Source organism: Pyrgilauda ruficollis, unplaced genomic scaffold (genome assembly GCF_017590135.1).
Source record: "Pyrgilauda ruficollis isolate IOZ18807 unplaced genomic scaffold, ASM1759013v1 scaffold41, whole genome shotgun sequence".
Classification (NCBI taxonomy): domain Eukaryota; kingdom Metazoa; phylum Chordata; class Aves; order Passeriformes; family Passeridae; genus Pyrgilauda; species Pyrgilauda ruficollis.
In genome coordinates, this window is record NW_024525601.1 from 2,949,940 (window position 1) to 2,971,414 (window position 21,475).

Below are 21,475 nucleotides of genomic sequence, written 5' to 3' on the forward strand. Positions count from 1 at the left end.
TGTTGGTCTGAGGTCATTGATGGCACAGTGCAGCCTATTTAGATAAATAGAGGCTTTGAAAGCAGTAAATACAGAGAAGTGTGATTTGAAGTGATATAAGGTCAGATTCAAAGACTGCTTAGGCAGTTTAGATGTTAAAATTCAGCTTAGCAAGGTTCAAGCACAAAAGGTAAAGTTTGTGCGAGAGAAACACTCACAAGCAATTAGACACTGAAGAGGTTCAGCTCAACACACTGAGCACTTGTTCCGATCACAGGACCTAGGGATGTTTAATACTCTCAGGAGATGCCCAAATCCTTGGGTTTCATTTCACAAACCTGTGCATACAGTGTCCCTCTAAAATCAAGAACTGTTTATTTGACTAACAGTTGCAGGACAAAGGACTTACAGGGTGGAATAGGGATTCCAGATGATAAGCCTAGGCATACAGTCAGGAAAATGATCCAGACAGCCAAAAGGCCTCCAGCCATCTTCAAAGATTCCTTAGTATGACAAGGGTTCACAGCCTGGATTACCATTATTAGACAATAAAAGAAAAATTAATCTAACTCCAGACAAAAGTACAATAAAAGATACTTGTGTTCATTAATTCCCTGTTGCTTATGCTCTCCCTTAGATAACATCATCAAGAGGATATTTAATATCTTGAAGTTTACTTGGGTCCTTTTCCTGGCAACGCTGGACAGTTTCACAGCTTGGCTTAACTCCATCTCCAGAGAACACATCGATATCTCCACCGTGCTCAGGATTGAGCGCTGTATGCTCACCAGGGAGATTAAGAAGGTAATGCCTTCAGTCTTTTTTGTCTGCTAATACCATTTCCAGCTTGGTGAAAAATGAAAGGCTGCCTTTTCAGATCACAGTGAGGAGGAAAATTATGAAAATCTCACATACACATGCATTTTAAAAGAAGTCTGGACTTTTTTTTGCTGCTTGGTGGTTTATAAATCCTTAAAGAATAAATTATTTGATTTATTACCTGGACACAAAACAAATGAAGGGAAAAATAATTCTTTGAGAGGTTGATGTAAGGTTTTGGCTGAAACACTTCTGTAGTATAGTGTGGTTCTGAAGGGACAGAATAGATTCAAGAAGGTCAGAAATGGCTGGCATTTTAAACAGCTCAAAAACTACCTCAGTCTGCATATTTCACTCTTCTCATAGATCAACTTGCACTGGAAGTGGCTGACAACACACAGACATACATTTATTCAGTGAGAATGGAGCTATGTGATCTTTCACAAGCTAGCTGTATATTAGCAAAACCCGTTATTAGCAGAGATTATTGTTGTTAGTGTAACTAGAAATGTATTTAGATCTCCAAAATGCAACAGATGATACAACTCTCATTCTTTATGTCAGGTCTTCAGTAGAGCTAGAATGTAACTTGTGCCATCATTTCAGACTCAGGATGTCATAATGGCACCAACATTTACCACTGAAGAAGCATCACAGCTTGTACACAAACATACCTAATTGAATACCTGAGTGTCAGATATTGTTCTTAAGATTTTTTTTCCACAAAACATCAGATTTTGAGTATTTTGAGCCTTGTAGTTTTGGGACATTGTAAAGGATCAGAGTTGAAGTACTAGAAACTATTAAAATTAGTAAAGGAAGTACAGGCAATATTTTAGACTACTTTTATTACGTTACATAGAGAAAGTCCTCGCATAAGGCTTCATTGTGATTTAGAAAAATTACCATAGAATCACTAGTGGAATGATTTGTGAGTTGGATATGTTTCTGCCTAGGAACAGAGAATTCTCAGTTTTGCTCTTATGATACACCTTTAAAATTCTGATTACAGTATCACAGCCAGAAAGACTTGATTGTGTGCCCAGATCTGGTCTGACACTTAATAAAACTATCCTTTCATGAACTTGCTTCAGAGAAAGAGAAAAGGTCTTCAGTGGTTTTTTCATGGATTTCCATCTGTGTCCATAATTCATGAATAAATTTTGATTTTGGGGCACTAATTAAAATCTAGAATCAGTTTTTACATGAACTGTTCCTTGGGCTTTTTTCTATTTAAAAATTATGCTACTGGCCACTAAGAATTGTTCCTAGAGTCAGCAAAACTATCTGAAAGAGATCCATCAAAGGTTGCTGGAGGGCACATTGAGCCGTGGATGCAGTCCACTCCTCATTCCCATGCTGCAGGATCTGCAGTCCATCCAGCAGAGTTTTGGTGGCTAAATATAGCCTGACATCAAATGCGTTGTTCCAGTTTTGCTTGAAAACCAAACACTTTGGGCCACGGTACGTTAAGTCAAAAACTGACTCACACTCTGCAAAGGTGGTAGTTTGCTATTTACTAGGAAAATGTTTGCACAGTCCTTAATCTGTTACTTTCCAAATGACAGAAGAAATTGCTTCCTCAAAAATACACCTCCCCCTTGCCATGTATGTCTACCTCTTCTCTGTTCCACAGGGAAATGTTCCAACACGGGAGAGCATCCATTTGTATTACCAGAACCATATGATGAAACTTTCTGAGGAGTCAGGACTAGACTCAATTGATAAAAACCCCAGTCAAGCTTCTGGTTTGCAAGCATCTGAAAGAATGGATAGTTTAGATTCAGCAGCATCACATGACAGCATCTCCAGGTATTGATTTAATTTTATTCTGTGAAAGTCAGAGGGATCATGCAGTAGGTGTAATATTAGATATTGTCTAAGTACTGATGAACTTTCTAATCGATGTAGAATTCTTTTTGATTTGTCCATGCCATCTTAATAGTGTTACTTTTCCTTTATATTGATGGACTCACTTGTTGGCTTAACTTCTTTTCCACTGCAAGACTACCCCACTGCTTTTAGTTTCCCCTAGAATTAGGAGTCAATGGCATTGACATTCATTGTGAAAAGAAATTGAATTTAAGAGGTGCTGAGGATGCTTCTGTGATAATGGATTAGGATTTCAGGCATATAATTTGGGGAGGGATATTCATGGTGAACATTTTGTCTTTGTAGAATAAATTGTTGCCTGTTGTCCACAAATCAGAAAAGGCTTTGCATTGAAAGAGATTCTGCATTTGAAAGAACAAAATCCCCTCTCATGCCCACAGGGCAAAAACCATCTGAAGAGCCTGGTTTCCCAACTGCCATGGATTACAGTCCAGCAGAGCTACATGTTTGTTAATCAAATACCCAAACTAGTTCAGGAAAACCACCTTCCTCATTCTTTTCTGAAAACGGATGCCGCCAAGTCCCTCGCCAAAATTACTGCCTGCTCCTGCTGCTCCATGCACACAGAGGCACACACATTCACTTCCCTCTCTTACAGAGGCAGTCTGTTCCCACCATGTCCCTGGAGTTCTTGCCTTCTAAAATACTGCAGAGTTTGTATCATGTGAGGGGGAGCAAGGAGGGCTTTGGAAATCCAGCTGTTTCATACTCCCTGGCCTTCTGTGAGCTGTGGCAGTATCATATTGTGTTTGATACTCCCAGCAAACTCAGAAACTTCTGTGTACAGTAAATTAAGCATAGCTTTTACTAATGACATATGGGTAGATGTCAGCAGACTGAAAATAATGAGGGGTTGTCTTCCTTTCTGATAGTATTGAAAAGCAAAGGTAGAAGAGCAGCTGTGAGTATTATGCTTCAACAAAATATCCACAAATTGCTCTTCAGTGAGCACTGGCCTTTGAGAGGTTCACTCCAGTAAAAACAACAAATCTGAGCAAATCTTTCTCAGTGGCTTGTTGCCCAACTGAGCAACACCTTTCTGTTTTGTCTCAAAGTTTTACAGGAGCCAGATGATGTGAGAAAAATGTAAAGTCAAAATCTGTTGCCAGCTGTCTTGGATCCACTTGGATATCTGCTGGGCAAATTTCAACTCCACAAAGTTCAGTCTCACCTAAAGAATGAATGAAGTCCTACTTTCCTTAAATAGTTTTTGGTCACCCTGTTTCCTATAGATATAAGTTGTAATTACTATGCAATCATTAACAGGAACTTTAACCATAAACAAAAGGAAGCCAATTCCAAAATTAACCAGAAAAAAGAAGAACAAATCTGGTCTTTAATGTAGAGATTCTGTCTCTTCAATGAGATGGTATCCAATGTTGAGTTCAATTTGTGCTTTGTTTTGGTTTTTTGGGTTTTTTTTTTTTAGAATCATCATCCATTTGCATATTTAAAATCTCTTTTCAAACTCAGAGAATTCAGTGATTCTATGGTGATGCTTTGCAACAGAGAATGTTAAATCTTTCACATGGGTTTCTGTCATCTCCATTTCCTTTGAAGATGTCACAGGGTCTATAAACAAAGGAATAGCAAAAGGCAGAGTTATGACTGATTTCTCTAATCTCAAATTCTCTTTCTGGTAATGAACAATCAAATATTCTTGCACTGAGTATTACGAATTGTGGACATCTGCTATAATAATAGAGGAAGTAATAATGAGTCTGCTGATTGCATGATAATGCCATCTGTCTGTTGGGGCACTCTTGCATATCTCTTCAAGTGATTATAGAAGTGCCTATATTGTTTTTCAGAAAGGTGAAATGTTTTAAACTTCTTATGAGTTTATTGATTGATGTTTTAATTGCCCAAACAAGAGCATGTGGCAGTTTGTATATTAAAGTAATGATTTCCAGTAAACATAGAAATGGCTAATTAAATCTAAAGCATCCCTGTGATTGTGGATCTCAGATTGCAATGGAAAACTTCTGGGAAGGGGAAGAGTGTTTATGTTCTGGTTATCCTTTGGTTGAACTACTAAAAATTCTGTAGTGACAAAATTCTGTAGCAGACATTAGGTTCCTGAGTAAGGTGAACAAGTCTGTAAACACACAGGAATGCTGAAGCACAGAAGCTATTCCATTATAATAAGACATAGTCCTCAGTGCTCAGGTAAACACTGGATAGCCAAAGAGGAAAACCCTCCTGATCAGCTGCAGGAATTGTAAATTTCTCATAAAGTTCAGGGCTGACTCTCATAAGTCTAATTGAGGGATGTTTTTCTTAGCCTGGATAAAGCCATGAAAGGACTTATGTAGAGTGTCCTTTGTGGTTTTTTTTTTTTTTTTCTTTTAGTAGGGCTGTCGTTTATTCTCAGTCATTTCTCTACTCAGTAGGAGCTAGGAGGTATCGATAGGGCATCTGTTTGGTTTCTCTTTTATATAAATACTCTCGGGTATCCTACAGGCAAAGAACAAAGTTCATATGGGCCAGGAGAAGGGACTGACACTGCTCCTTTACCAAGCTCTTTGAGGAACACCACCAGAAGGGATTGGGATCTAGCATGGCAGAGCATTTACTGCAGTTTGTTTCCACTTGACTGATGACCTGTTTTTTAGGTTAAAACAACTGTGAATTTCAGTAAGATGATAGGGAACTTACTAAAACTAGTTGGCTGCCTTTCTGGGGCTTTGCCTACCATTATGTAACAGCAGCAACACACAGGTCCTAAGTCAGATTTCAGGTTATCTAAGGTTTCAAATCCAGTTCAGTTTGTATTAATTTTTGTCAATGACAAATAACATCTTCAGTTCCTCACTCTACCTTTGTGTAGACTTTTATAGGAGCTGAAGGAGGCAATCCCTGTCAGGGTGTTTAAAAGCACCACCTTTTATCTGTGCTTCCCTCATTAGAAGGGAGAACAGGGCTTGAGGCAGGGGGTACTGGAGAAGTAATTTTGCCTCTAGAAGGAGTAGAAGGAGAATCCCTGTTTGGGCTGGATCAAAGTCCAACTTAGGCCTGTGATTGTTAGGGATTGATTGGGATTTTTTCTTGGAGACATGGAGAATGTAGTAATACAGACAACAAACAGATTATGCCAGTCAGTAATTAGCCCATGAACAGAGAAAAAACAGGAAAAAATGTAATTCACCCACTCACTAAGCAGAAAAACTCTTTGTGAAGGGCAAATTTGTTTAACAAAAAGGAAGTAATAAGCTTAAAAATTTCCTACTCACTGAGAATAAAAACATCTCTGCTATATATGTATCCCTATTTAAAATGGGTATCTGATCAACTTCATATAAAACGTTTGAACTTGGGACTTTTAATGAGCATTCAATTTAAAATATGCAGTCACTGAATGATTTTAAGAAGCTAATGCTTTCAAAGCCTCCAACACAAATTCGAAAAATCACTTAGGAAGATGTGCTTGGATCAAATTTATGTGATAAGCAATGACTTGTATCAACATCAGCTTTGCTCAGGTGAATCTCTCCACTTTGTTGGTGTTCTCATTTCCTCCACGTTTGGAAGCATGCTCCTAAAGGGCAGAAGGTATACACAGGCTGTGCTACAGGTGACAACTCACACACATCTCCTGATATTCGAGGATACAGTGCAGCTGCTCAGTTAGTAATTACTCTGATGATTTATTCTTCTTTTAAAACAGCTTTAAACCAAATGTTGCAGGCCCTCATCTGGACAAATGTTTTTATCTGTTTTGATTAATAGATGCTTTTCCTTTGATTTTTCTGGGAATGAGGTTAGAGCTGGCATGTTTGGGAGGGCAGCTGGCATATGTTTCTTCCATTGAAAATATCTGAGTGGGCATATGAACATAAAGAGCTGCTCTCCTTAAGTCCCTTGGACAGTTCCTCTTGAACTATGTCTGCATTTAAAATCCTTCAACACCTTATCATTAGGTGTTGCCCTTCAAAAGAATAAACTCAGTCCTTGAGATCTAAAATGACACGTGCATAAAACATCGTAGCACAAAGACAGAAAGGTCACCTGCAAAACTGTATTGTGTACTTTCTGCCATCTGCCCATATTTTAGCACCAAAGCCTCACAGATAGAACAACAGCCTGGCTGTATCCCATGTTTGTATGTGCAGAGGGAAACCTCCTCCCTCCAGAGCCCCTCAGGTTAGTAACACCAAGCTTCAGCTGAGCTCCTAAGGTGCTGAATCACACCTCCAGGGCAGACCCCCTGGTCCCCTGGCATAAACCGTGCACCATGCAGGCAGCCCTCCAGGTTTTGTCTGGAGGGTCTTGTGTGCCTTTGTGCACACACAGAAATAATGAAGTGACTTGTAAGGGGTTTTGGCCAAGTGAACCGGCGGGACAGAGGTGCCCCTGCCATTGAGGCAGTTCTTAAGGAAAATATTTCACAATACCTTTGGTATCTTGGTGATTCTTTTCTTCTGTTCACAGGCCAAGGTATGCTTTTAGCCTCAGTCAAAAAAGCCATTCTGTCAAAAAAGATCATCAGTGAGGGTAGGCCTAAGAATAACTGCTTCTTCTCTCCACATATTTTTTGCTTTTTCCTTCCCATTTTTTAAAGTCAGTAGTTGCAGACTGTAACTTCATGCCACCAGATTTTTTTCCTCACTTCAAGCTAGCAAGACCAAAGGAACTAGAAAACGCTGTTGCCCTTCCTTTCTGACCTCTTTCCCAATTCTCTGTGTCCCTGGATAAACATCATGCCTGCCAAGGAAGCAAATCCCCTGCTGCCACAGTCCAGGTGTAATACAAATGGAGTCAAAAGAAGAAAAGTAGAGTGTAAATCCTGAATTTTGGGGTCTTTTCTTCTTTCATTCTATCTGAGAGACTCAGGCAGCTCACTGCATGTGTTAAAACATCAGACCACTCAACTCTTTTCATCAACATCCGTGTTTGTCAAAGATTTTTACAGGAGAAATAATCTTTTTACCTACCATATGTCATTAATGTATTTGCTTCTTTCCTGTTGCTCTGTTAAATGCTTGTATTTAATTACATACTTTCTTTCTCATAACTCATCCAGTTCTTCTTTTCTCCAGTTACACATGAATGCTCAATGTATTGTGTATGTCTCTGGTGTCCTGTTGTATTTGATAAGTGAAAGGAGATAAGGGTTTATTATATCTGTTCTTTATTTCAAGATGCACATGTTACCAATTTTGAAATACTTACAAGCTGTGATTGAAATAAATGAAATCTCCTGGAAAGAATCATCAGGGCTTCCTAGTAAATATCCAAATAAAAGCCATCCCATGCAGAGCAGGTTATATTTGACATACATTTACTGACTGAGTAGCATATCCGATTTGGCTCTTTGGTTTGGAAAGAGGATTAGCCAATGTCTGACAGCTATTTTTCTATTTGTGGAGTATGAGCTTACTCAGTTTTAAGGGCTCTTTTAGGAAATTGGCTTGTACCTGTGTAAAAATGTTCAGCACAGGATATCAATAATAAAACAGAATTTGTACAGAGGAGGTCCCTTCCCAAAACATCCTTGTGGAATCTGGAAATTTCAGGGGTAAACAAACAAAATAAAACCTGCTCACATATGTAAGTCTGTTCCCCTGGAAAGTATGTAGAGCACTATGTTGTTTCCATATCTGCTTGAATAGTGAATAGATGGCCTTCTATAGCCCCTATATGAAATTGACTGTGACTAACCTGTGCATAGAAATGCCTTTCTGTGGTGACTCTAAACAAATCCTTATCTTCTCTCTGAACATTTTTTTCTCTGTGTCGGTGTTTAGCTGCATGGCGAGCATATTTGTTTACTGAACCACGTGTACCGTAATACCATTTGTATTTAACACTGTCTCTGTAACTGTTTGCGCTGCTGTAGCTGCTACACTGAAGCAACCATGCTGTTCTCAAGGCAGTCAACCCTTGATGATTTAGATGGACCAGACTCTGTTCCTAAAACAAGTGAGCGCGCTCGACCTAGGCTTCGTAAAATGCAGAGCATGGATATGTCCTCCTCATCAGCTGACAGTGGCAGTATAGTGTCAAGGTGCTTAACTCATGCATGCTTTGTTCACTCCTTTACCCATACCATTATTCTGACTGCAGTGTACACGGGTCTGTGCTCGCAGACACGTGGTGTGCGTGGTTACAGGAAGCTTTGCTCCCTCCTGTGTCGTGGCACGGTTCTGAGGTTTGAAGTCAGGGTCATAATCCAGGATTCATTTGCTGTTTCACTTCTTGTTCTGTTTTTTGGGGGATTTTTTCATCCTCAATTCATGTATTTTTTTAACGTTGTTCCACATTACATTGGGTGTATAAAAACAGGCTAAGGTCTGTATTTATTCAGCTAAAAAAGTGTCTTATTTTCAGAGTTACTGAGTCAGTGCTTGTTGTTAAATTGGAAGCTGGAAGTTAAGTTTCTCAGCTAATCAGCTATCCTAAATATGGACTGAGATGTGTAATTTCAGAAACTAAAACTCCATTGTGCCATTTTTTCAATATTTATTTTTCTCCATACAGGAAAGATTTTGAAATATGTTTTGATTACTTCACCATTGATTTACAGTAAGGTATTGGAATAAAGAAAGGCAAAATAGCTATGACAAAAAAGCAAATAATATTAATATCCAGTGCAAGAGAATGAACTGTTCAGAACTGTTTGTTCACTTTTTAGCAGGTAAAATCCAGGGATTTACATGACACTGGGAAGCAGTGTTTCAATAATTTAATAAATATTATAAATCTGAAATTTTGTGTGTAATTTTGCATCATTGTTTTTCAGTTTTGAAAGTGTTTGACAAATTTTTGAGTCAATCAGTTTTGAAATTGTGGGATTCTCTGAATTTGTACATTTTAACCAGTATGAGTGCTACTGTGAATCATCCAAACACACATCATCATAAGTGTTACATGGTCTAATTAAAACTCTGCTATAAATAACATGAGCTAACATAGCGACAATAAGTTTGGAAGCAGTGTAAAAGAAAAAAAAAATAAAGGAAACTTAATTTTTACTTTTGGCAGAAGATGGTAGTGCCAGATGGCTTTGCTAATACCAGTTTTCTCTAAAAGATTATAGTTTATGTTAAACTATGGCCCCATTAATTTCATAGGAGCTATGTGAAGTCTTGTTTTGTCTCTATTGAGATATAGGAGTATGCAGCCAACAAAGACACTGAATTGGTGCCTGTTGTCTAACCTGTGGAGAAAGAGTGGAATGAGACTAAAAAGAGAGAGAGGGGAGAGGTAGAAAAATACTTGAGAGGGAGGGCCACAAATGTAATCAGAGGGATGGAGCACCCCTCCCATGCAGACAGGTTAAGAGAGTTGTTCATGCTGGAGAAGAAAAGATTCCAGGGAAACCACTGAGTGAACTTCCAGTATTTAAAGGATGGCTACAAGAGAGCGGGAGAGGGACTTTTTACAGGATATGGAGTGATAGGGCAAGGGGAAATGGCTTTACATTAAAAGAGGGCAAGTTTAGATTAGATATTAGGAAGTTATTAGGAAGAAATTGTGAGATAGATTTTAGGAAGAAATAGATAGGTAGATAGATATTAGGAAGAAATTATTCATTCAGAGGGCGGTGAGACACTAGAACAGGTTGCTCAGATAAATTATGGATGTTGCATCCCTGTTCAAGATTAGGTTGGATGGAGTTCTGAGCAACCTGGTCTAGTGGGTGTCCCTGCCCATGACAGGGGAGCTGGAGCTAGATGATCTCTAAGGTACTTTCATACCCAAACCATTCTATGAGTCTATGCCAAGCCAAGAGTAAGGAAGGTGAATCAAGCAAAGAACTGATCAGAGTGCATCAGAGACCTGAATCCAGAAACTGGTACATACAGAAGTAAAGCAGGCAGATAAAGTAAAAGGGAAGACTGTATTGAAGAACATAGGGCAATCCAAAGGTAAGCAAGATACCGTGTTACTGGAACAGTTTTGTAATTTGGTTTGTATTTCTTCATGCTAGCAAGTTACATCTTCTTTTATTTGAATCAGAGTTGATATGTGTGTGTTCAGTTCATGTTCCAGTTGTGTACAACTGGGGTTGTTAAAAGCACTGTGTTTAGAAGGAATCCCATGGCTGCCTATCCTTCACCATGGAGCATGTCTTAAATAGATGTAATAGCAAGTGTTGACTCTGTTCAGAAGTGTTTGAACTACTTTCAGAAAAGTAGTGTAGTTTCTCTTGTTGATAATATTAATTTGCCCCTTACTGTTGCTGAAAGATGGTGAATCACTGTCAGTCCAGTGGGATGTCACTTAGGGAACAGATGGACCCAGATGTTCCATCTGAGTAAGAGGAGATCAGGATGATGTCTTTTCTGCCAGATCATACGAACTTTGAAGGCCTGGGAATGCAATGAGTTTGCTCAGCTCTCTGCATAAAGGTACAATTAACAAACTTTTCTTGATCATGAGTCTTGAAAAGCTCGGCTGACTCTCTTCATCCATCTCCAACAGTGAACCCACACAGGTCACCATGCTCTATTCCCGTCAGGGGACCACAGAAACCATTGAGGAGGTAGAAGGGGAGCATGAGGAAGAAGGAACTCATTCTGCATCAAGGCTGGAGGAAGAGGAAGTGGAAGATTATAGCCTGGATTCCGAAGGAGCTGCCTATACTCCTGATACCGATGTGCCATTGTACTCCACAGTGGACAGCAATGCAGAAGCTCCACCTTCCTATAGCAAAGCTGTCAGCTTTGAACACCTTCCCTTTGGCTCCCCAGATGACTCAGCTGGGAAGAGCCTCATGATGGTGAGCCCAGATGACAGTCGGACGGACAAACTGGACAGGATTCTGCCCCCACTGACACACGAGCTAACAGCTAGTGAGCTGCTCCTGAACAAGTAAGAATCCTCGACCAGGAAAAATCATTGATCACTGTGTGTAAAATTTTGTTATTACATAGGTGTTTTGTTTCAGAACTAGCCTACAATTTCTGATACAGATCTTGTGCTAAGTTTGGTTTGAGGAAAGAAGCTCATTTCCTGTGCAGTTGTTCTAATTAGAGATTTCTAAAATGACTCAAAATCATCTTGGAAGGAATCTCTGCTTTTTTCCTAGATGCCATATTTAATCATTCTGATTAGCATTGAATTTCTGTGCTGCAATTTTCTTGGGGTCAAGGGCTTTTCTAAATATTCTTTGTGGAGAGGGCTACTCTTCTCCAGGCAGCTGTGATTTCAAATGAGTTTCCTCCAGGGCTATCTGGGGAAATGTTTCTCCTTTAATTATTTTGGATTACTGAAAGGGAAACTGACCTTTGGCAGTTTTTGTTTAAGCCAGTGGGAGCTGAGGATTATGGAGGGACACCACCTTGCTAGGTGCTTTCATAAGGGAGAGGATGTTCCCTTCTTTGCCCCTTAGACACTGCGCTCACTACCACAGCCAGCATGGAGGTGGGGATGGTGCCACTGCACATCTTCAGCTGCTCTGTGGTCTGACTGAGTTGGAGAGGGCTTTCCCAAAAGCAGGGGCAAAATCTTAAACCACAGAACTGCCTTTCAGCCTGCCTGCACCTGGAGAGAGAGGGTGTATAGATCTGACTTTGTCAGATGCAGTGTCTTTTCTGGTTTTCTGTAGAAATTTTTGCTTTTCAGTAGGACCCCTTCTCAGGAAAAGCAGAGAGGATTATGCATGTGTATGAAAGTCACTGCCATTTATATTTATTTGAGTCATATAAACAGAAAATTGGACACATCTAATGCTTATGGGTATTTTTTATTTTCTAATCTAGTGCCCCTGGACAATTCAAAACATAGGTCTGGTGATGTACCTCTGTTTTTTCTCTACATTCCTATCTGTGCTGATAAATTGGATGTGAATCCACACCAGTATTGGGTGATTTGCATGAGATATGTTGGTTGGGCAGCTGTAAGAAAGCTGTGTTTGTAGAAGTGCTTAGGCCAGGCTGATTCTCTTTCTGAGTACATTAAAAAACAGCAGAACAATGCTTCTAGTTATTTTTTCTGAAATTCTTGTTTTCTGAGCTTAGAATCAGGTTATTTGGTTATAATACCAAATCCCCTTTTTTTTTTTTTTTTTTTTTTTTTTTTTTTTTTTTTTTTTTGTTCCATTGGACTGAGCAGCAGATTTTAATACTTTTCAAAAGGAAAAATAGTAGCAATTTGAAAAGCAGCTCTTGTGAAATTCATGTTCAGTTCCAGTTCATTTGTGGTACGCTTCTCCTCACAGGATGTTTCATGATGATGAGTTGGAGGAATCAGAGAAGTTCTATGTTGGTCAGCCTCGAGTCTTGCTCCTTATTTATGCCCTGTACAATACGCTGGTTGCCCGGTCAGAAATGGTGTGCTATTTTGTGATCATCCTTAACCACATGATCTCTGCCTCCATGATAACCCTGGTGCTTCCCATCCTTATATTCCTGTGGGCCATGCTGTCTGTTCCTCGGCCAAGCAAACGCTTCTGGATGACAGCCATTGTCTACACTGAGGTATGCTGCTGGTTTTGCAAGCCCACGTCGAACACAGAAAACTGAAGTTGTAATCTTTGCATGGCCCCCTTGCTGGTTTTGATCTCTGGGATCTGGGCTGGGCCTTTGGCCCTTCATAGTAATAAAAGTATTTGCTAAAGTCCTCAGCAATTTTTGTGGTATGGAAAGATCTTGTTAGCTATTTCCTTCATTGCAATGAGCAATATCATTCCTGGCATATAAAGCAGTTCTCACAAGAACAGATCATTTGCAAACTGTTGCTTTGTAATGATTAATCAAGAAACAGAAGTCACTGCCTGTGGTATCTCAGTACCACTAAGTATCATCTGCTGGTGAATTTTGATTGACTTTATTACTGGAGAAATGTGACGTGTTATGCCTCTGTAGTAAAGAGTATGCTTGTTTATGTTCTAATAAAACTGACAAAGTAGATGTATTTTATCCCTCTTAGTGTCATGAGGCTATTATATCTGACATGCTTATAAAACACCCCAAGTGTGTTGTGTTTCCAAACAGGTGGCCATTGTCATCAAATACTTCTTCCAGTTTGGCTTCTTTCCTTGGAATAAACATGTGGATTACACAAAAGATAAACCTTACCATCCACCCAATATTATTGGCATTGAGAAGAAAGAGGGTTATGTGCACTACGATCTTGTTCAGCTTCTTGCTTTATTCTTCCACAGATCCATTTTAAAGGTAATCTGGGTTCAGGTAGTTTCTCATTTTATATTTAGTTTTTAATTTTAATTTTTAAATCACTCTTGTGATATAAAGAAGTCATTCATTTGGTAATCAGCAAAAAATTTTTCCATGAAAAGGGTTATTGAGCATTTGAAGTGGCTGCCCAGGGAAGTGGTTGAGTCAGCATCCCTGGAAATGTTTAAAAGACGTTTAGATGTGGCTCTGAGGGAGATGGTTTAGTGGTGGATTTGGCAGTGCTGGGTTCATAGCTGAATTGGTGATCTCAAAGAAATTCTGCAACCTAAATGTTTCTATGTTATCCCAACACATTGAATTTGTCTTCTCCTTGTGAACACATAACTGAGCTGAGCAATGCCTATGATAAATGCTGTGACAGAAATACAGGCTTGATATGTTCTCTTCTTGTTTTTCTACTAGTGCCATGGACTGTGGGATGAAGATGAGAAAGGAGACAGCTCCAGTAATAAAGAGGATACTGATGATGAGCTCTCTCTGACAGGAGGCAGGAGAGACTCTTCTGCCTCTTTGAAATCTGTCAATCTTGCCGCGTCTGTGGAGTCCATCCATGTCCACTTCCCTGAGCAGCAGACTGCCATCAGGAGGAAGAGTTCTAGCAGCATATCCCAGCTTTCTCACAGGTCCAGCTTCTCCTCACACAGATCTAAGAGAGGTAAATGTCATGGCATTTCTGGGATTTGAAGGACAAATGTCCATTTCCCATAGGGTCATTCCACCGAAAGCTTGGGCCGGTTGCTGAGGAGCTCCCAGGGGCTACTGAATGCTGCTGCTTCTCAGTGATGAAATAGGATATGAACCAATGTATCTTCATGTTTGAACACACTCCAAGCCTTCCTAAAGTTCAAATGGAGAGCCATACTTTGTGATTCATTATGTTTTTTAAATTACATTATCCAAAAGCTGGAAAAAGAATGCTCAGTGTGGCCCAGATCCAGAAATTCTGGTCCAGCATAATCTCCAGCTAGAGGGAATGTAAAGCACATGTATTTTTCATATCTACATTTGTAGACACTTGAATTAAGAAAATGTTTTTATTAGTTATATTGAAACAGATTACATGTCCCATCTTGTAAAAAGGGCAGGAGTACCCTAGCCTAAATATATATCATACCAATTGAGGTGACTGAATCAGATGAATCAAATACTTGCTGTTATCACTAGTCTGCTTTCTCTTGTTATAGCTATTAATCAAGTTTTGATCTGCCAGTGATTAAACCTTTACTGGATGCTCTCAAGATGTTATCATACTGGGGGGAAAAAAGAATTCATTTCAAAGCTTCTTTTACATGTGGGAGTCATATGAAATGGAAGTCTCCAGATTTATTACTTTCTAACTTTAGTATTTAAACTTTTCTTTCTAATTGACTTCTCTTTCCCTCCCCTTTTTTCCAGGAAGTACCAGTACACGGAACAGCAGTCAGAAGGGAAGCAGTGTTTTAAGCATCAAGCAAAAATCTAGAAAAGAGCTTCTCATGGAAAAGTTTCGAGAACAAATGATCAAAGCCAAGGCTTTTACAATTAAAAAGTGAGCAATATGAGGAGTTGTGTGGGTTTGGGGGGAGGTTCCAAACAGTAAAGCAGTAAGCCAGCTTTTTAAACAGAGCAGGCTACTACTGATGTTAATTCAAGTGTTCGTTTTGCACAGATGTCCCACCAGCTGAACATCAGACAAATCAGCAGTTGTTAAAATAGCATCTGCCTGATAAAAAAGTTAAATATCCCATGTGACCTTGGTTGGCTATGTATATTTCTACGGAACAAATACTAATACAGTGGTTTAGAAGCAATCGGAACCAAGGACCGGTCTCTCTGCAGTCCTGTGAAGGCTATCAGAGTAGATCTTGGATATCTTTAAAACTATTAATCATACCATTCTCAGCCTTTACTTTCTTCAGTGCAAGTTATGTGCTACTAAATCACATTGTGGTCTATGTTTTTTTAGGACTCTCCAGGTGTACATGCCCATCAGACAGTTTTTCTACAATCTTATTCATCCAGACTACAGCGCAGTGACTGATGTGTATGTGCTGATGTTCCTCGCAGATACAGTGGACTTCATCATCATTGTGTTTGGATTTTGGGCTTTTGGGGTATGTCACAGAGGCATCTATCTGTAAATCCTCAGCAGGATTTATGTCTTGTAGATGCTAAATATCATGCAAGTGTCCTTTTTCCTTGACCACACTTATATTTTGCTTTTCAGAAACATTCTGCTGCAGCAGATATCACTTCTTCATTATCAGAGGACCAGGTCCCAGAGGCATTTTTGGTGATGGTGCTCATTCAGTTTGGTACCATGGTGGTAGATCGAGCACTGTACCTCAAAAAGACTGTCATGGGAAAAGTCATCTTCCAGGTCATCCTTGTTTTCGGAATACATTTCTGGATGTTCTTTATCTTGCCTGGAGTGACAGAAAGGTATAAGCCTTAAAAAGAAACAATATGGGTGGAATACTGATGCTCTACCGAGTTCTTAGTATTTAAATTGGAGATGTTTATAGCTAGGCTTTGGAATCATGATCAAGTTTCTTCTTTGCCTCATTTCTAAGCAGAAAGTTGGAATGCAGTTCCACGGCAGTAACTGTGGCCAATATAAGTTTGAGGAAGAATTAGTTATATAGGTACAGAAATATTCTCAGTTTAGGCCAAAATGCAAGCAGGTGAAAGAGAAATTGCCTGTAATTGAGTGATTAGAGCCTTCAGCTGAGACAATGTTGGCCTCTGATCCAATCCCCTGTTCCCAAGACTGCTGCATGCTGCTTTAGAAGAGGGAGTAGAAAATGTCTCCCTAAGAGTAACTTATAACTTAGCACTTTCCTGAAATGTGTGAACTGTGGATTTAAATCTCCTTAAACTGAGGAATGTCTAAAATATGTGTCTGTTCTGAAGAGCAAAGCTCTCCTCCTGTGCTCCTCCCACTTGGCTCTGGAGGTGATGTGGACGCAGTCACCCACTGCATAAAATGTTGTGTCACATACCTGCTAGGCTCACCCCCAAATCTAACATCTTTCATTTCATGGCTCAGGGCACTGACCACTGCAGTCTGCAGTGCAGAGGTGTTAAGGTTCCCTCCCTAGTGTTTGGCTAATTCCACTCGTCTTACTTTAAGTTGTTTTGAAGAATTTCCCTCACTCCATTGACTGTCCATGGAAATTGAGTGTATCACCTGGGCACCTTACACTTCATTAACAGTCAAGTTATTTTCCTGGGAAAAAATAAATAGGTTTATAGTGTAAAAGAAGACTGAAAAGTCTCACTTCCTCTCAAAAAGAAAGTGAAGTAGCAATTGTGCACAAATTTGGAAAAAAAAATATTTTTCAAATGGATCTCTTATCTACTGCACATTGAGAATTTTTAGGAAATAAAATCATTTTGACTTTGTGCTTTTGGGAAATCTATATCAAGTTGTTAATATCAAATCTGCATCTGAAACATCCTGTATTCCTTCTAAGGGAGATTAGAGCCCCCTGCAAATTTCTTAATTAAAATACTTCTGTGGGATTTAATTGAAAATATTGGGTTATGGCTGGCTGGCAAATGCTGTCCATCATGAGGCATCTGCTGCAGATCCACTGTGCTATTGAATAACAGCCAGAATGGCACATGTAGGAGAGGCTGAGTGTCAGTTCAGTCCGGAGAAGAGAAAGTGAAGAGCTGTCTGAACTATTTGTTGGAATAAGACTTGAGTCAAGCAGGGAAGGGCGGAAAATATTTTCAGAGGTCACTCCATCTTTAATTCCTGTAGGAGGTGCTGCCATGAACACAAGTAAACACTAAGGCTGCCTTGATTGAGCCCCTACCCAGGACTCACAGAGGGTTGAGCCATCATGGGGGCTGAGGAAGACTGGTCTGTGTTGGCCAGCAAGGGACCTTCGGCATGCAGAGGGAGAGGGCACTGCCCAAGGCCTTCACTCTTTGGGGAGCCCATGACCAGTCTCTCCCTTGTGACCCTGAGGTGGCAATGGATGCTGGTTTTAGTCTTTTTCATTCAGTGTCTTTCCAATACTCTTTTAACCCTGCCATGGGGTCAGAAACCAAGGCCTTTTCACAGGACCTCAGGAAGGGGAAACTGCCAGGAGCAGAAAAACATCACAAACTAATTTGGTCATACACAGATACAAAGCTCATAATTTTCCTTTATCTTTTCCTTTACAGGAAATTTAGCCAGAACACAGTTGCCCAGCTCTGGTATTTTGTGAAATGTGTTTATTTTGGCTTATCAGCTTATCAGATACGCTGTGGATATCCAACTCGTGTTCTTGGCAACTTCCTCACAAAAAGTTATAACTATGTCAACCTGTTCTTATTTCAAGGGTAAGCACAGACTTACTGCCTTTCTTCTTTCTTTTGTGCAATAAGGGTCTGCTATAGTGAAATGCTGAGGTTATTCATTACTTTTCCTCACAGACTGCTGGAAATAAGACAGTAAATTTTGCACAGCACACTCTGTATATGCCATATGTCCCCTGTAGTCCACAAGAAAAAGAAAAATCTGTTTCTGGAAGGCAAACTTCATAAAATTCCATCTCAGTCTGAAACCAAAAGCCTGATATACCAGTCAGCCGTCCAGTCTCCTATGAAACAGACATTTTTAACACTTCTAAGAAATCACCTTTGTGAACAGAAATAGGGGCTACACATTGTGCTAGAAAATCGGTAATGTTATTAGTTCTGCAGTCCTAAAAAGTAGTAAGGTGTCAAATCCCAAAGAGACCTTTGGAGCAGGTCTACCTGCTGTACCTCAGCAGGTGAAAGGAAAGGAGTGAAAGACAACACAGCTGAGAAACAGAAACTTAAAAATAAGCACAAAAAATATGTTTGCTTTGAGAAGCATTGCACATTTGAAACTCCTCAGGAGTTTCAGGGTGTTAGGGCAAGGAACAGGAACAGCATTACCTCAGAATGAAAGGTGGGTTTACACAAGCAGAGCACATCCTCCATTTACACTGTTACAGTGGCCTTGTGATTAGGCCACTTTGAAGCATGTGTGTAATTCACAGAAAAAAATTTAATCACTTCAGCCTTTTCACAGTATTTGCAGTATGGGCTTCTTGCATTCCAAGGAAAAGCTAAAGAAGAAAGCTTTCCCCATGTGAAATACTCTTTAAAGTGTGGGGCTAGGAAAGGGAATGATGTCCTTTGAACAGCTGCTCATTGCCTGTTGATTTCCTGTTGATTTCCACCTTCTTCTGCTGTTTAATCCTGAGTCACAAAGCCCAGTTCCATATGCAGCAGAGGGCTGCCCACCTACTGCAAAGATGCCGTGCAACACTTGGTGTAAGGAGGTATAAAATTAATCCCACCATCCTGCAGAAAACATGCGCTCCTCTCCCAGGTCAGAGGAATCTAGGAAATCTTGAACTACTCCATCAGAGGCTCAATCACAATTATGGACATAATGATGCATAAGCATATTTATGGCCTGGCAAGAAGATCTAGAGTAACACAAGCTATGGCAGTTTCAGGAGGTGATTGTATTCAGGAGGTGTATGTTCACAGGATCCCCAATTAAGCTCTTTTCATGTTGTCTTAATTCTCCCTCTTGTCATATACACACTTGCTGTGCTTGTTTGATGTGATCCCTCTGTTCCTGACAAGTTATCTGCTGTGGTCTCCCTTCAGGTTCCGCCTGGTTCCATTTTTGACTGAGCTGAGAGCAGTAATGGACTGGGTTTGGACTGATACCACTCTCAGTCTTTCCAGCTGGATCTGTGTTGAAGATATCTATGCTCATATATTCATCCTGAAGTGTTGGCGAGAGTCAGAAAAAGTAAGGAAACCCCATATGCATGATTCAGACCTTCTCTCCCCCATGCAGAAGGGAAGAGAAATAATCATGAGTCCCTAAATAATTGAGGAATCCACCACAAAAAGTTTGTTGGAAGATATGCCTGGCACTTGTGTTCAGAAATATCCAGACTGTTGGGTACTTTACATTAGTTGGCAGCTGCCACAAATGAAACTTCAAACGGCTTCTCTTTTGTGCCCAGATGATTTTTCCACCATTAACGTGAACTCCAGAAGCATGTGCCTGCTGGCTTAATTGCATGCCTGGATTTCAAGGCTGGGGTTGGAAGTCCTGGTATTCACACAGTCACACACAACTAAATGAGTAACCTGGAGTGGCAGGGAAGCTGTGGCTGAGGAGAATGGTCAGTAGAAGGAAGAGCTCATGTCCCACAGTGCAGGTCGCAGGGACACCAGGTTCATGTAACTGCAGAGGGAACTCAGCTGGCTCCTTTATCTCAGGAGAGTCCCTGCACATCCAGAACTGAACTGCAGGCCAGATAAACCCACCATTTTTCTCACAGAAATTTCAGTCTCTTTAAATCGTTTAAGCTTCAGTTCAATTTAAACTTGCAAATTCTGGACTCTTTGTAACTGCTATAAAGATTGCAACCATATGCTTGCTCATTTTGCCAATTTGAAAAAGAAATTAAACATTATTTTAAGAGTGACCAAACCAGTCAGAAATTCTACATCTGTATTGAAGTGGATTTACTTTTAAGTGTTACTGACGTATTTCTGCTTTTATTATAATCCTGTCTCTTAATGGCAATTGCTTTCTAAGTATATCACGTAGATTAACTCAGAGCTACAGTGCACACAAATCATGCATATAGGCTTTTTCTCTATGACTCCCACTTCTGCCATGAGTGGAAGGAGTTCTGAAGAACTTCAGGAATTGGGGAGGCAATAACCCAACTCTACTTTGACTCTTTGTCTTACTGCATTTTTTTAGCTACAATTCACATTATGCGTAGCAGAGATCTGACATGGGAAGATTTCCATGTCTAAGCTGGCATGTATGTTCTAATGTCATACGGAAAAATAACTGTGTCACAACTTTACGAGTATTGTTGAAGGTACTTTGGTTCCCTCTCTCTCTCACTGAGAGGAATGCCTAAGTATTTGGACTGCTAGAGTCTCTCTGAGATGTTCTATAACATCATTAGAAGTGCCTGAACTAATATCCTCCAGGCTAATAATAATAATGATGATGATGATAATAGTAATAATAATAATAATAATAATAACAACACTGCTGATCTTGATATGGTATTTTAATGAAAATACTATTCTGTAGCACGAGACAAATGGTTTGAAACGCTGCTTCTGAAAAGTAAACAATTGGTTTTAAATATAGCATTATATTACAAATGTAATATTCTAATAGGGCTTTATGGATTCATGTTGCAAAGCTAGAACAACTTCCTGAAAGCCAGATTCCTGGGGTGTTTGAGGTGCAGTGCAGTACAGTACATATTTATTTTGCACATGTGGTATGCAATGCATGGAGGACAGGCTACTAAACATGGTGAAGTTAAACCCTGTAAGAGAATTACACCAAAATAAATTACAGTGAAAGTAAAACATTTTACAGGATGCGGAGAGTATTAAGAGTATTCAGTCATGAGGCAAATAGCAGAGGACAGGAATTATGGGCAAGGCAGAACAGACATGCCATGTGGTCTGCTTTGAGGAGGGAAGAAAAGCAGTCACTTTTGTCCTCAGAAGCTAGGAAAAAGAAGGATGTTACATCAGCAGTACCCAGATTTTAGGAAGAGCAACAACATTTTTAACATTAGTTAATTGAAGTCAGTGTGGAATTCACTAGAAACAGATTGGATCAAGCC

General features: G+C 39.8%; 1 protein-coding gene across 1 annotated transcript in view; it reads left to right on the forward strand.

Moving 5' to 3' along the window:
• PIEZO2 (piezo type mechanosensitive ion channel component 2) overlaps positions 1–21,475 on the forward strand; it is a 290,144-nt gene that overhangs the window by 257,826 nt on the left and 10,843 nt on the right. Inside the window, exons 35-45 of the mRNA XM_041477660.1 lie at positions 617–783; positions 2,435–2,610; positions 11,119–11,508; positions 12,857–13,115; positions 13,632–13,814; positions 14,238–14,490; positions 15,231–15,363; positions 15,781–15,928; positions 16,042–16,256; positions 17,994–18,152; positions 19,461–19,608. Coding sequence (XP_041333594.1) covers positions 617–783; positions 2,435–2,610; positions 11,119–11,508; positions 12,857–13,115; positions 13,632–13,814; positions 14,238–14,490; positions 15,231–15,363; positions 15,781–15,928; positions 16,042–16,256; positions 17,994–18,152; positions 19,461–19,608 — 2,231 coding nt within the window. The remainder of the gene's footprint in view (positions 1–616; positions 784–2,434; positions 2,611–11,118; positions 11,509–12,856; positions 13,116–13,631; positions 13,815–14,237; positions 14,491–15,230; positions 15,364–15,780; positions 15,929–16,041; positions 16,257–17,993; positions 18,153–19,460; positions 19,609–21,475) is intronic.